Raw genomic sequence first — 13,096 nt, 5'->3', positions numbered from 1 at the left:
GAAAATCAACGATTCGTTGTCCCCTGATTCCTTCTCCAAAACTTAACCGATTTAAGTACTTTTTTCATTAAAGATTAAAAAAAGGCTTGAGCTGTGTTCCTATGTTTTGCTTTTTTTGTATAATCTAGCCAAATCTGTTTTCTGGACGTTTGAACACAGTGGAAAATCTGGCCATTTTTTTGGGTTTTTGAACGTTCATATCTTATTTAATAATTAAATTATGAAAAAAAAGAAAACATAGGGACATTGTATTAGTGGCCGTAGATATTCAGGAAAAAAATTATAACTCTACTAGCATTATCCAGGGAGGAAACAGGGGACAACGTTTGTATGGAAAAAAGGGCGGTGTGGAATCCTCTTAAGTTTTTTTATGTTTTATTTTTATTATAGTTATACTTTAAGCACAACACCCTCTCTCCAGCAATTTGTTCCTTTCTTTTAAAGGTTGTCTGGAAGAAATTGCTATTTAGTAATGAGGCCGCCTTTGTGTACTCTGATCATTTTATGTGTTTTTATTTTATGTGTGTGGTATTGTAAATGTGATTGTGCACAATAAAGTATATTTTCATTTCATTTTCATTTTGAAGCCCTGTTTGAGCTTCCTTCAAGTTTTGTACTATAATATTGACATTACTAAGATAATGATACTAAATTATATTTCAAACACATTCAAGTTTTGATTAGTTTCATAGTTGTTTCGGAGATTAAGTTATTAATTACATAATATTACATTCAAGACAGTCAGAAAAGTGATTATACTAAACTTAGTTTTAAATACATTGTTTACAACTACTTACAAATGTCTTAATAACAAAGGATTATGTTCTTAAGCTACGGTCATACAATGAAAAGATGAAGTCAATATAACAATTTATTTTGTAAAAATTAATTCAACACATAATATACTTTGTAAAAACAATAATACTTGAGCAAGGTCGTAGACTAGGACTAGTAGTGCAGAAGTCGTTGGGCTTACGCGGCACAGTAGCTGAGCAGGACTCTGGTGGTGCAGGGCTGCTCGCAGCACTCAGCAATGATGCCATCCCTCTTGTTCCTGCCCCTCCACGGCCACATCTCCTCCATCTCCACGGATCTCTTCACCAGGTTCCCATCGCAGAGGTACGCCAAGGCCGTAGCGAGCCGCCGCCCGCAGTAGAAGTCGGCGTTCTGAGCCATCGCCATACCGAAGCAGACGAGCACCAAAAGGATGACAGCCCTCATGTTGTGTTGCTGGTGTGGAGTACTCGGGATGAGTGTGCCGCTATCCAGGGTGGGCCGGCTTATATACCTGGCCGGATTAATTAACATGCAATTATGCCGTGCTTAACGTTCAGAAATAATAGGTGTTAGCGGGTGACGTCACGGGATAATGGATGCCGCATATGTTATTATTTTCGATCAGGTCAAAACTGTATAATGAGGAGCCTACGTACATTAAGCATGTTTGGATAATACGTGGAGATATGTGTCAAAATACATGGAGAATAACATAGGTTAGAGATGTACTATATGTGTCAAAATATACAGAGATAAATTAAGGCAAAATCATCCTGTCGGCCTGTTGAGTCTGGTAGTCGGTTGTTACACGAGTTTTACAGTTTTGCGATCTTACTCGGTGTTATATACTGTTAAATCCACTGGTTCTAACTGATTGACTAAACGCCAGTAAACACTGTTTTATATCGTTTTATTAACGCTTTAAACAATGTTTTCATTTTTAGAACTTCGCAAATGCATACTTTAAGTTCTAAATTTAGTTTCGACACTGAGAATACTATATGTAATTATTAGTAATTATACTTTGCTGATTATTATGATTATGAAAAAATATAGTTATGAAATAATTAAAAAACCGGCCAAGTGCGAGTTGGACTCGCCCATGAAGGGTTCCGCAGCAGCAATAAGGTTTATTTTTATAAAATTAAAAGGGTTTTGATTTATTTTTATGTTTCAGTTGATTTAATGAAAGTTTATTTAAGGTTTATACCATTTATGACGTATAAAAAAAACTACTTGCTAGATCTCGTTTAAACCAATTTTTTTAGTTTTTATAGTAATGTACATTATATATTTTTTAGACTTATCATGCCCCTACTAGAAGTTAGAGGGGGGGGGGGGGGGGGACGACACACATTTTACCACTTTGGAACAGTCTCTCTCGCAAACTATTCAGGTTAGAAAAAAATGATATTAAAAACCTCAATATGATTTTTGAAGACCTATCCATAGGTACCCCACACGCATAGGTTAGATGAAAAAAAAAATTTTGTTTCAGTTGTACTTATGGGGACCCCTAAATTTTTTAAATAATTTTTCCTTTTTTTAATCAAAATCTTAATGCGGTTCACAGACTACAGATGTGTTGAAACTTGGTAAGTAGATACTTACCAAGTTTCAATAGTATAGCTCTTATAGTTTCGGTGAAAAGTGGCTGTGACATACGGACGGACAGACAGACAGACATGACGAATCTATAAGGGTTCCGTTCTTTGCCATTTGGCTACGGAACCCTAAAAAAATGTTTTATTTGTGAATAGATTTGTAACAAATACTTTCAGAACGTTGAAACTACTGGTGCCTACCACTCAGATTAACTCAGAACTTCTCACACCAATCGACCCTTAATGATTTTTCCACATCACAGACCACAGCTCCACACAACTGTCCTCCAAATTGAATTTGGTTTTAAAAAATTCAATCCCTCAAGAGTATAAAAACGTATTTATATGTGACTAGATGTCCCGCGCGGCTTCGCCCGCGTAAATTAGGAATTTTACAGAAACCGTACATTTTCCCATAAAAAATATTTCCTCCGTTTTTCCCACATTTTCCTGAGTTTCTTCGGTCGTATTAGTCTTAGCGTGATAATATAATATAGCCTATAGTCTTACTCGATAAATGATCTATCTGACACTGAGATAAGTTTTTAAATCGGACCTGTAGTTCCTGAGATTGACGCATTCAAGCAAACATACTCTTCAGGTTTATAATATTAGGTAGGTATAGATTTTTTTTAATTATCGCTTGACAAACTCGAGTCTCGATCTAAAAGACTATGAAATGGTATAATATGGTAGTGATGATGATGATGATGATGAATGTAATTTGCATAATAGCATATGCTTTCTGTTCTTAAAACAACGCCGAAACTCCCAAACTTGTATCTACAAAGAATCAGGAGTTCTCTCAGCACCTTCCGAACCACGGTATACCAGGTATATCTCGGTGAAAAATCTTACTTGTTGGTAGCATATGCTTAGAATACTTCTCACGAAACCGAAGTCACCACATGTTTCCTTATAAGTTTTGAGGAGATCCCTCGATTTCTTATGGATCATTCATCAGATCACCACTTTTGTGAATATAATACCAAATTGGGATGATACCCTATATACCAAAAGAAAAATTTTGAAAATCGGTTAACAAACGGCGGAGTAATCGTTGAATATAAGAAAACGAACATAACACCTCGCTCATTTTGAAAGTCGGTTAAAATTGTAGCCTATGTGTTATTCTGATGTATAAGCTATATTATTGTAAAGTTTCATTAAAATCCGTTCAGTAGTTTTTGCGTGAAAGAGTAACAAACATCCATACATGCACACATCCATACATCCATACATCCAAACAAACTTTCGCCTTTATAATATTAGTAGGAAGTCATGGTCATGCTGTAGCGAAACTAATACAAGATAGAGACATATCATAGATCTAGTTCCAATAAGTAATTTGTATTACCTCAGTCCTTTTAGACTGGTAGTCTAACCTTTTTAGAGAGCAAAGATGCAAAAGCCAATACAAAATATAGTATATTAACTGTAGCCTCTTTCCAGTCTCGTAATTGAAATGAAATGATTGAAAAGGCATTAAAAGTCCAGTTCAGTTTGATCCTCCCTCGATATTAATATCTGGTACATTTTTCACGAAATCTGTTACAGGTAAATGTGATTAATGTCCCCGTCAGGTAATCTACCTATCAATTTTAACATTGATTTTACCAGTCAGGGTAATTTACCTCAACGGATTTCGCCGGTTATGCTTAAATGTTTTATCCGTCAGCGATCTTGTAAACATTTTTCGCTGAATGTCATTTATAAGGTAACGAGCTTTTGCCCGCGGCTTCGCTCGCGTTAAGAAGTATTATTATATACAAACTTTTATCCCCTATTTGAACCCCTTGGGGTTGGAATTTATCAAAATCCTTTGTTCTACCTGCATGCCAAATTTCAGTCCGATCCGTCCAGTGGCTGTGCGTTGATAGATCACTATGTCAGTCAGTCAGCCCCAGTCACCTTTGAGATATAAGATAAAGAATCGCGAGAAATATGAATATTACTAAATTTTATGCTCTTTTCGCAACACGTAATAGGTAGAATTTTTTCTTTCACTCCATTTTGTTATTATTTAATTTCTGTATTTTTGTAAATTTTTTTATGTTTTAACTGTTTATTATAAATTATTTCACGACGCAAAATAAAATGGGTCACATAATATTTATTGTTAAAGGTAGATTTAGTAGTGTAACCTGTAAACAATTACACCTTGTGTTAATTAGTTAATTACACTGTGTTGTGTGTGTGTTGTGTGTGTGTTGCACAATTTTTCGTTTGTTGTTAAAAACAAACCAATTAGGTACTAATTATTATTTTTCAACCCGCTGCTTTGGTGGTTTGCTTTTTGAAATCCGTACTTCCATACTAATATTATAAATGCGAAAGTGTGTCTGTCTGTCTGTCTGTCTGTCTGTCTGTTACCTCTTTACGCCCAAACCGCTGGACCGATTTTGCTGAAATTTGGCATGGAGATACTTTGAGTCCCGGGAAAGGACATAGGATACTTTTTATCCCCAAAAAATGTACGGTTCCGACGCGATAAACGAGTTTTGGCGCAACGAAGTTGCGGGCGTCATCTAGTATTTAATATTTTGATCTAGATTACTTCTGATCTCGTTTGGTTTAATAGGATTACTGAAAAGTGTTTGATTTGATACTTTATACATTTCTGATCTAATATCATAAATGCAAATTTTTTTCTGTACAAGAAACATGTTTGTTAATCAGTTCTTCACGAATAAAACGTTGGACCGATTTACATGTATCATACACCCTCCGGATCATATCCAACGAAGGGCCCCTCGGATTGTTGACTGTCATAGTGTTTCAATCAGCTTGGACCCCTTGGAATTACGCCGAGATGTAGCTTCACTCTGCATCCTCTATCGGTTGTATCACGGGGAGTGCTCTGAGGAATTGTTCGGAATCATACCACCTGCAACTTTTCGCCATCGTCCCACGCGAAAAATATACTATCTTCACCACCAAAAAAAAACATGTTATGTATCTGGTATGGAATATACTTTAAGTCTTTGGAAAGAATATCCAATAGTATTATTCCCGAAAAAAATATGTTTAACACTCGGGGACTGCCGCGGTAAAGCTTTTGCATAGCAATAAAAAAATAGCTAGTCTACGCGCATACACAACACTGTGTCGTCTGCCGAACTGAAACGACTTTAGACTTTGTTAGGTTTATTTTCGTTACGGAATTTTTTGATTCGGTCACCACGTTCAAAGCCTGCGATAAAAGGCTATGCAATAGCTTAAAAAATGTATGTTGTCCTACGGCAATGAATTTTGACGCAGCAAAGTTGCGGGCAACATCTAGTTTAGCTGTTTTGGGTGAAGCCAAACGAGCGTAATTTGTGAGTTGTGAGTCGCAGAATTTCGGCTGGCAGAAATTCTGCTGCATTCAGTTTCATACAAAAGTCCTGTTTGATTCACACGAGCGTAATTTTGTGAGTCATGATTTGTATGAAAAGATATTTACGCGACCGAAATTCTGCGACTCACAAGTCACAACTCACAAATTACGATCGTTTGGCTTCACCCTTTGACATTTTGACTTAGGGTCCTATCAGACAAAGAGCGGCCACGCGGTCAAGCGTTCAAGCGGTTTTGCGTTCTTTGTGTTGTGTTACATTATATAGAGATACTCACTCAGGGGGCGTTCTGACCGCGTCTGAATTCCTCTGTGACTGACCGCTCGAACGCAGAACGCTTGAACGCGTGACCGCCTTCTGTCTGACAAGTCTCTTAAAGTTTTCAAGTTGAACACGAATTAATCAAGAAGCAACCGTAACCCGTCGACCTGGCCTGTCTCGGTTGACGTTCATAAATATTCCGCGCTCAGTGACTCGAGAGACCTTCAAGGATCCTCGGTAAATTAAGGCTCATTATATATGAGCCTTAACTTGTGTACTAGCTGAGGCAGTGTTGTTTTTAACCGACTTAAAAAAATTTTTATCAATTCAACCCGTATTTCCAGAACTGCCCTGTTTTCGTATACGTTAGCCTATATCAGTATCGGAACAATTGTGCCAAATTTCAAAAGTGTATGTACAATGTACATGTATGTTTTTGTGTTTGTTTGTCGTATATCTCCGGAACTATAAGTCCGATTTAAGTGATGTTTTGTTTAACTTAGGGAATACTGAAAGTTTAATCAAAATCGGTTTTATATTTTTTTACATTTTAGGAGTGTTCTTGCCTTAGCCTATGATCTTCCGACGGAGTGAAAGGTTGTCATTTCGGGCGTTGTAAATCCAAATTTCGATAGTTATGCAATAATTTAGGATTTTAAGTTTGTATTATTATCGGTACCCGATAAAAGCAAAGCAAATTTAGGAAAATTGGTCCGGATGTTTTGGATAAAATTAAGCTCGTAAAAATTGCAGAATTCGGACACGGCCAAACTACGACATAAACTCTTTATGCATAATATGTTGGTTTTTTTAAATATATAGTTTTATCCGCAAAAAACCTACGGATACCACACGGTAAGCAATTCTTCAAGCGGACTTATAAAAATATCTCATAAAAATAAAAATTGTTTTATTTCTGAGTAGATTTTAAGAAAATGCTTTCCGAATGTTGATACTACGCTGCCTACCACCGGTTCGGGAACTATCCCGGCGAGAAGAACCGGCGTAAGAAACTCGCACGGGGCCCACTTTTTTTTTACGAAAAAAAAGGGAGATAAAAATTTATCTTTTTAAAATAAAATTTACAATACACAATTATCCTAATTTTATACGCTCTTAAACGAAAATTACTTTTTTCTCGTCCTATCCACTGTAAGCTGCTTCCCATCTTATTATTTTCATTTCAATTCGGCGTAACAATTAGAGTGGGGACACGCTCGAATATAAATTGTATTCGAGATTCGGCCGTACAGTTTGTTTCATCTGAAACGGAATATTAATTTACAGTTGCTTATCACAATATTTGTTAATTTCGACATTGGAAATGGGTTTCTAGGATTATAATAGTTTAACTAGATGTCGCTCGCGTCTCCGTTGCGCCAAAATTCGTTTATCATGAGGCCGAGCCGTACATTTTTCGGGATAGAAACTAACTTAAGACCTTTTCAGAAACTCCAAGTTCTCACAGAAAACCGGCGTGAAACAGCGCTTGCGCAGTGTTTCGCCGAGTGAGTGAGTTTACCGGAGGCCCAATCATCTAACCCCTACCCTATTCCCTTCCCTACCCTCAACTATTCCCTTCCCTTCCCTACCCTCCCCTATTCCCTCTTAAAAGGCCGGCAACGCACTTGCAGCTCTTCTGGTGCTGCGAGTGTCCATGGGCGACGGAAGTTGCTTTCCATAAGGTGACCCGTTTGCTCGTTTGCCCCTTATTTGATTTAAAAAAAACTATCAGTTTCACTAACTATGAGCTACTTTCGCAAGCCCTAACATATCTAGAACTTAACTAGAAATTCAGTCATCGTCTTATAATTGTACTACTACCTAATTCGCAAAAGTCGCAGAATTTCGGTTGGCAGAAATTCTGCTGCATTCAGTTTCATAGAAAATTCCTACTTTATTCACACGAGTGTAATTTTGTAAGTCCTGATTAGATTGATTTTGAAATTCTGCGACTCACGACTCATAAAATTAGGCTCGTTTGGCTTCCCCTTAGAGAAAACCAGCTTAGGTAAGTTATATGTCATGTATCACCGAATAAAATTCGTTACATGAATGTGATACGATCTTTGTAAAGTTCAAACGATTTCCACCGAGCTTATAGGTCCCATAGGATACTATTTAGGAGTGAAACGTTAAGGAAAATTTTACAGAAAATCCGTATTTACACCATGTTTAACTCTCAATTTACACAAATTATTAACTTTTGAACGTAGCTTTGATTTAAACACTTAAGTAAATACACAATGCTAATAATATTGCTTAGCTACTGAAATGTTCGAAAAGAGGTGAAATACATTTTTTTTTATGTAATGTTTCCAAAAATTAACAATTAATTTTCGATGCACGATGTACAAATATTAATTCGTTTCCTGTGAAACAATATGCAAATCCATACTTGATACTAGTCCATAGACGATACTAATATTATAAATGCGAAAGTGTGACTGCCTATTTGTTTGTTAACTCTTCGCGCCCAAACCGCTGAACCGATTTTGCGAGTATAGAGATATTAGATTTGACATATTGAGTCCCGGTAGAGGATATAGGGTACTTAGTGTCCCGGAAAAATGTACGGTCCCCGCGCAATAAACGAATTTTGGCGCAACGGAGTTGCGGGCGTTAGAGTCAGCTAGTAGGTTACAAGCTAACAAAAAGAAGGCAAATCGAACGGGGAACCGCGGTTAGTGACTTCCGACGTCCACAAAGCGGGTGCCCAGCCATGCGTCGCCCGGGCCTTTGAGTGCCAAAAAAGACTACGCCACTGAGATTAACGCACGGTATTTTTCGAATATCTCTCAGGGGTTCGATTCAGCTATATGGACCAATAATACCTTTTGTGTTATGGGCAAAAATGGGTTTAAATAATTTTTAAAAAACTTGTGAAAATAGTAGATGTTGCCCCCAACTCATTCCAAACATATTTTTAACGCACTAAAAAAACTATACTACGTGTGGAGATATTTTGAGGTCATTTACTGTTTAACGTATTTTGAGAATTTTCCAGGTTATTTATAAATTACTAGCTGTCCCGGCAAACGTTTCTTTGCCATATTATAAAGTACTAGAGATCGCACAATGATCGAAATTCGACCTTACTTGCGACGACATTAACAAGGACTACTACCTATATTTTGTAAAAAATATTGACTTCATCATAGTTTTTTTCAATTCTTGTCTCTGGGACTCAGCTGATCTCAGACTGGCCGTTTAAGCATTGTCTTATAGTATCTAAAATTAAATAAAAAAAAAAACAATAACCCATTTTCAATTTGTCAACTTGTTGTCAGCAGACTTCAACCATAAATAAAAGAGTATAATTCGTATGTATAGGCTTGTCACTCAAAAATCTGTCAGTTTTCCTAGTAGTAGTGTCGTAGTGTGTGTAACGTTTTATTTGTTAAAAATAAATATGATAAAAGCATAATTTTAAAATAATATTAGCTCGATGCACTCCTTCACCATATAAACTAATGTGCGAAATTTCATGCACCTACGTTTCCCCATTTTTCGTAAAAAGGGTTACAAAGTTTTTCTCCTACGTATTAATATATAGATTTCGCCCGTATTATTTTATTGAAGTGACTAAATAAGTATGTCACCATGGCAACGTCCATCGCTATCCCGTTGCACAAACAATGGTCGCCGTCAGTCTCGAGTTGTAATCATTTACTATTATTTATTTAACAAATGCACTTATCGATATAATAAGTACCCAGTAGCCGATTCTCAGACCCACTATATTTCGGAGGAGTACGCGGCCTAACATTGTGACACGAGAATTTTATATATAAGATAACCAAACCGACTAGTAGACAAAATTTTCTAATTTTTGACGACTTAAAACAAGTAGGGAATGAAGATAAAAGCTGCGCTGTGCGGGGTAACGTCAAGGAAGCGATTCTATTGGTTCTCAAAAACACATTCCACGCCACACATCTTTGGTGGAAACGCAGCCCTTATCTTTATTCTCTACATGTTTTAAGAGAAATAACCGGAAATACTTATCTTTATTCTCTACATGTTTTAAGAGAAATAACCGGAAATAAATATTATATTACTGAAAAGACCATCATTTTGGACAGTTTGATTGATTGAGAGCTGGTCACTTGCGCGACGGGCGGGAAAATTGAGATGTGGAAAATTCTTTTGCGGCGGAAATCGTTGAGATAATTTGTCACATCATCATAATAATACGCGAACGAAAAACTTTGTAATCCTTTTTACGAAAAATGGGGAAACGTAGGTGCATGAAACTTTGCACAGTTATAGTTTTTATGGTGAAGGAGTGCATCGAGCTAATATTATTTTGAAATTATGCTTTTATCATACATTTTTTTAACAAATTAGACATTACACACACTACAACACACATACATGAGAAATGACAGATTTTTGAGTGACAAGCCTATACACACGAATTATACTCTTTTATTTATGGTTGAAGTCTGTTGACAACAAGTTGACAAATTGAAAATGGATTATAGTTTTTTTATTCAATCTAAGATACTATTAGACAATGCTTACACGGCCAGTCTGAGATCAGCTAAGTCACAGAGACAAGAGTTGAAAAAAAAATGATAGTCAATATTTTTTACAAAATATAGGTAGTAGACGTCCTAATGTCATTGAAACTAAGGTCGAATTTCGACCATCGGGCGATCTCTAGTAGTATTAAAAGCGCATCTTATAATATCTTTAAAAGTATTTTGATGCTGCTTTTAATCCTTCGATCGTGGGTTCTTGGAAATCTATTGTTATTCTATTGTGTCTCGCTCACCGGTGAGCTTATGGGACTTGATGGATTAAAAGGAGCTATTTGAGAGGAATGTTTATACCATGTGCAATACATAATATACATAGTTTTGTAGAAAAACATATAACATATTTTTTTTATGGGTGATGTGTCGGCTATGTATACGGCGAAGACGGTTCGGGTCGCTAGTCTTATATATAAAATTCTCGTGTCACAATGTTAGGCCGCGTACTCCTCCGAAACGGCTTTACTGATTTTAACCAAATTTTATATTATGCATATTCAGTGGGTCTGAGAATCGGCTACTGGGTACTTATTATATTGATAAGTGTATTTGTTGAATAGTAATAGTATAGAGTAGGAATAGTAAATTATTACAACTCGAGACTGACGGCGACCATTGTTTGTGCGACGGGATAGCGATGGACGTTGCCATGGTGACATACTTATTTAGTCACTTCAATAAAATAATACGGGCGAAATGCTTTATATGGCAAAGACACGTTTGCAGGGACAGCTAGTATTTTATAATATGATGGTCTTTACTGACTTTTTAAATTAGTTACAATTATTATTTGTAGTGGGATAGGGCATGTGTAGCAAAATAATTATGGTTCACAAAACATAACAAACGTTATTTTTTAACGGTTTTGTCGAGTCATTATACTAATTTATTAGGAGTATTTTCCTTTCAGACAAAGGGTTTTTTTTGTTAATAAGTTATTAAATATACAAAAGCAAATTGAGGGATTCCTTAAAAATCCGTTATTGTCCAAACTTAAGTCATTAGGCTGCTTAGTGTTATTGATTGGGAATGTCACAAAAGTATCCGACCAATTTGCCAGAGTATTTAATGACTAAGGTCGGTTAGCTTACATAATATAAAGTTTGTATAGGGGTATTGTATATAATATTTTAGTAAGATTTGGTATAGACTAGAATCTAGGTGAAATTATTAATATGATTTTCGTACTTTAATTGCCTTTAAAATACTTAAAAAAGCTTAAAATACTTATTTTCTTACGTTCACATTATTCAGGTAGGTTCACATTATCACTGGATTGGAATAATGCAAATGTAAACAGGCTATTAAATGCTAAAGCACTGGCTTCTAAGTCCTGATTGTAACTTGTATGATTAATTTATTTACGTTTTGAAATATTTACCGTTATTAACACACTTCAATCAGTTGTTTAAGCTTCATAATACCCATTTTCATTTGTTCCACATCACATAAGATCGTAACAAGCAGAAAGTGCTTACAATATGAATACGCCGAACCCTCAATCTTCTTTGACGGCTCTTATCGTTCTTCCATTCACGAAGATTTATTATGATTAACAGGTTCCCATATAAGTTCAAATCCAATCTATTAAGCCCTGAAAATATTTTTTTGTAGTGAACTAAAAGTTTACCTATCCTACTTTACTAATAAATAAAACGCCGCGTATTACTTTTTAAGGTAGCGACGCCATATTTGTCTATCATATGACTTTCCTAATATGCCAGAAAAGGACAAGCATGACTTGTATACAGTGTGTTAATCCGTCTTCATACCCATACAAATTGCCGATCCGGGCATCGGTATGGGTATGAAGACGGCATTTTTTTCGAGTTCCCAGCATTGTTCTCATAGAAAAAGTTGTTCATTTTTATGGGCTCATTAGATGGTTTCAAGGATAACGGTGTTTACACTAACACGCTGTAGTTATTTTCTTAGTAAGATGTATTGCGTTTATAGAATAAGATATTACAAGATAAGCAACAAACATATACAATCTACTTAATACTGTAACCAACATAGTTAGGGCAAAAACGAAAAACAAAATTTATAAGGAAATATATTTTATTTTGCGATGACGACAGAAAAACCTTCGCTCTACGTGTCTGATATTTGGTCGGCAAAAAATAAAATTGCAAGGTTTGTTCGACACGAATCCCGCAAAAAGTAAATCGGACGCACGACAAATGATAGAATTGTACAGATCGAAGTTAAAAACTCGGTGTGGGCGGTTCTTCAAGTGGAGTCAACAAAAGAAATGTCTGTTTTAGATAATCTTTCTTTCCTTCCTTCCTAATATTATTTGATGAAATAAATATTTGAGTTCGAAATATTATAAATCGGAAAGTATATTTGTTTGTATTTATATATCAAACGGACTTCCTATTTATCTGTTCGATTAAACTGTCGGAATAATTTTAATAAAATTTCATATGAATATACTTTTCATGGAATGGATTTCCACTTTATTGGTTAAAATAACTTGTAATTTCTTTCGTTCATTGTAATAGTTACTATTGTAAGAGTATTGAATGAAAATTAGCAATAATTTACAATGAGCAAATTTACCAAACTACAT

The 13,096-nt window shown here is 35.7% G+C and overlaps 2 protein-coding genes across 2 annotated transcripts in view; one reads left to right on the top strand and one right to left on the bottom strand.

Moving 5' to 3' along the window:
• Positions 1–13,096, top strand: part of LOC121732852 (protein kinase C, brain isozyme) — a 246,177-nt gene that overhangs the window by 143,596 nt on the left and 89,485 nt on the right. The gene's annotated exons all lie outside the window — the stretch shown is intronic.
• On the bottom strand, positions 859–1,241 carry LOC121732859 (bombyxin A-2 homolog). Its single transcript, XM_042122854.1, has one exon. The coding sequence runs from the start codon at positions 1,219–1,221 to the stop codon at positions 973–975; it is 249 nt and encodes an 82-aa protein (XP_041978788.1). The 5' UTR covers positions 1,222–1,241; the 3' UTR covers positions 859–972.

Source organism: Aricia agestis, chromosome 13, assembly GCF_905147365.1.
Source record: "Aricia agestis chromosome 13, ilAriAges1.1, whole genome shotgun sequence".
Classification (NCBI taxonomy): Eukaryota; Metazoa; Arthropoda; class Insecta; order Lepidoptera; family Lycaenidae; genus Aricia; species Aricia agestis.
Note: the sequence above shows the minus strand (reverse complement) of the source record. Positions and strands in the feature narration are given on the sequence as shown.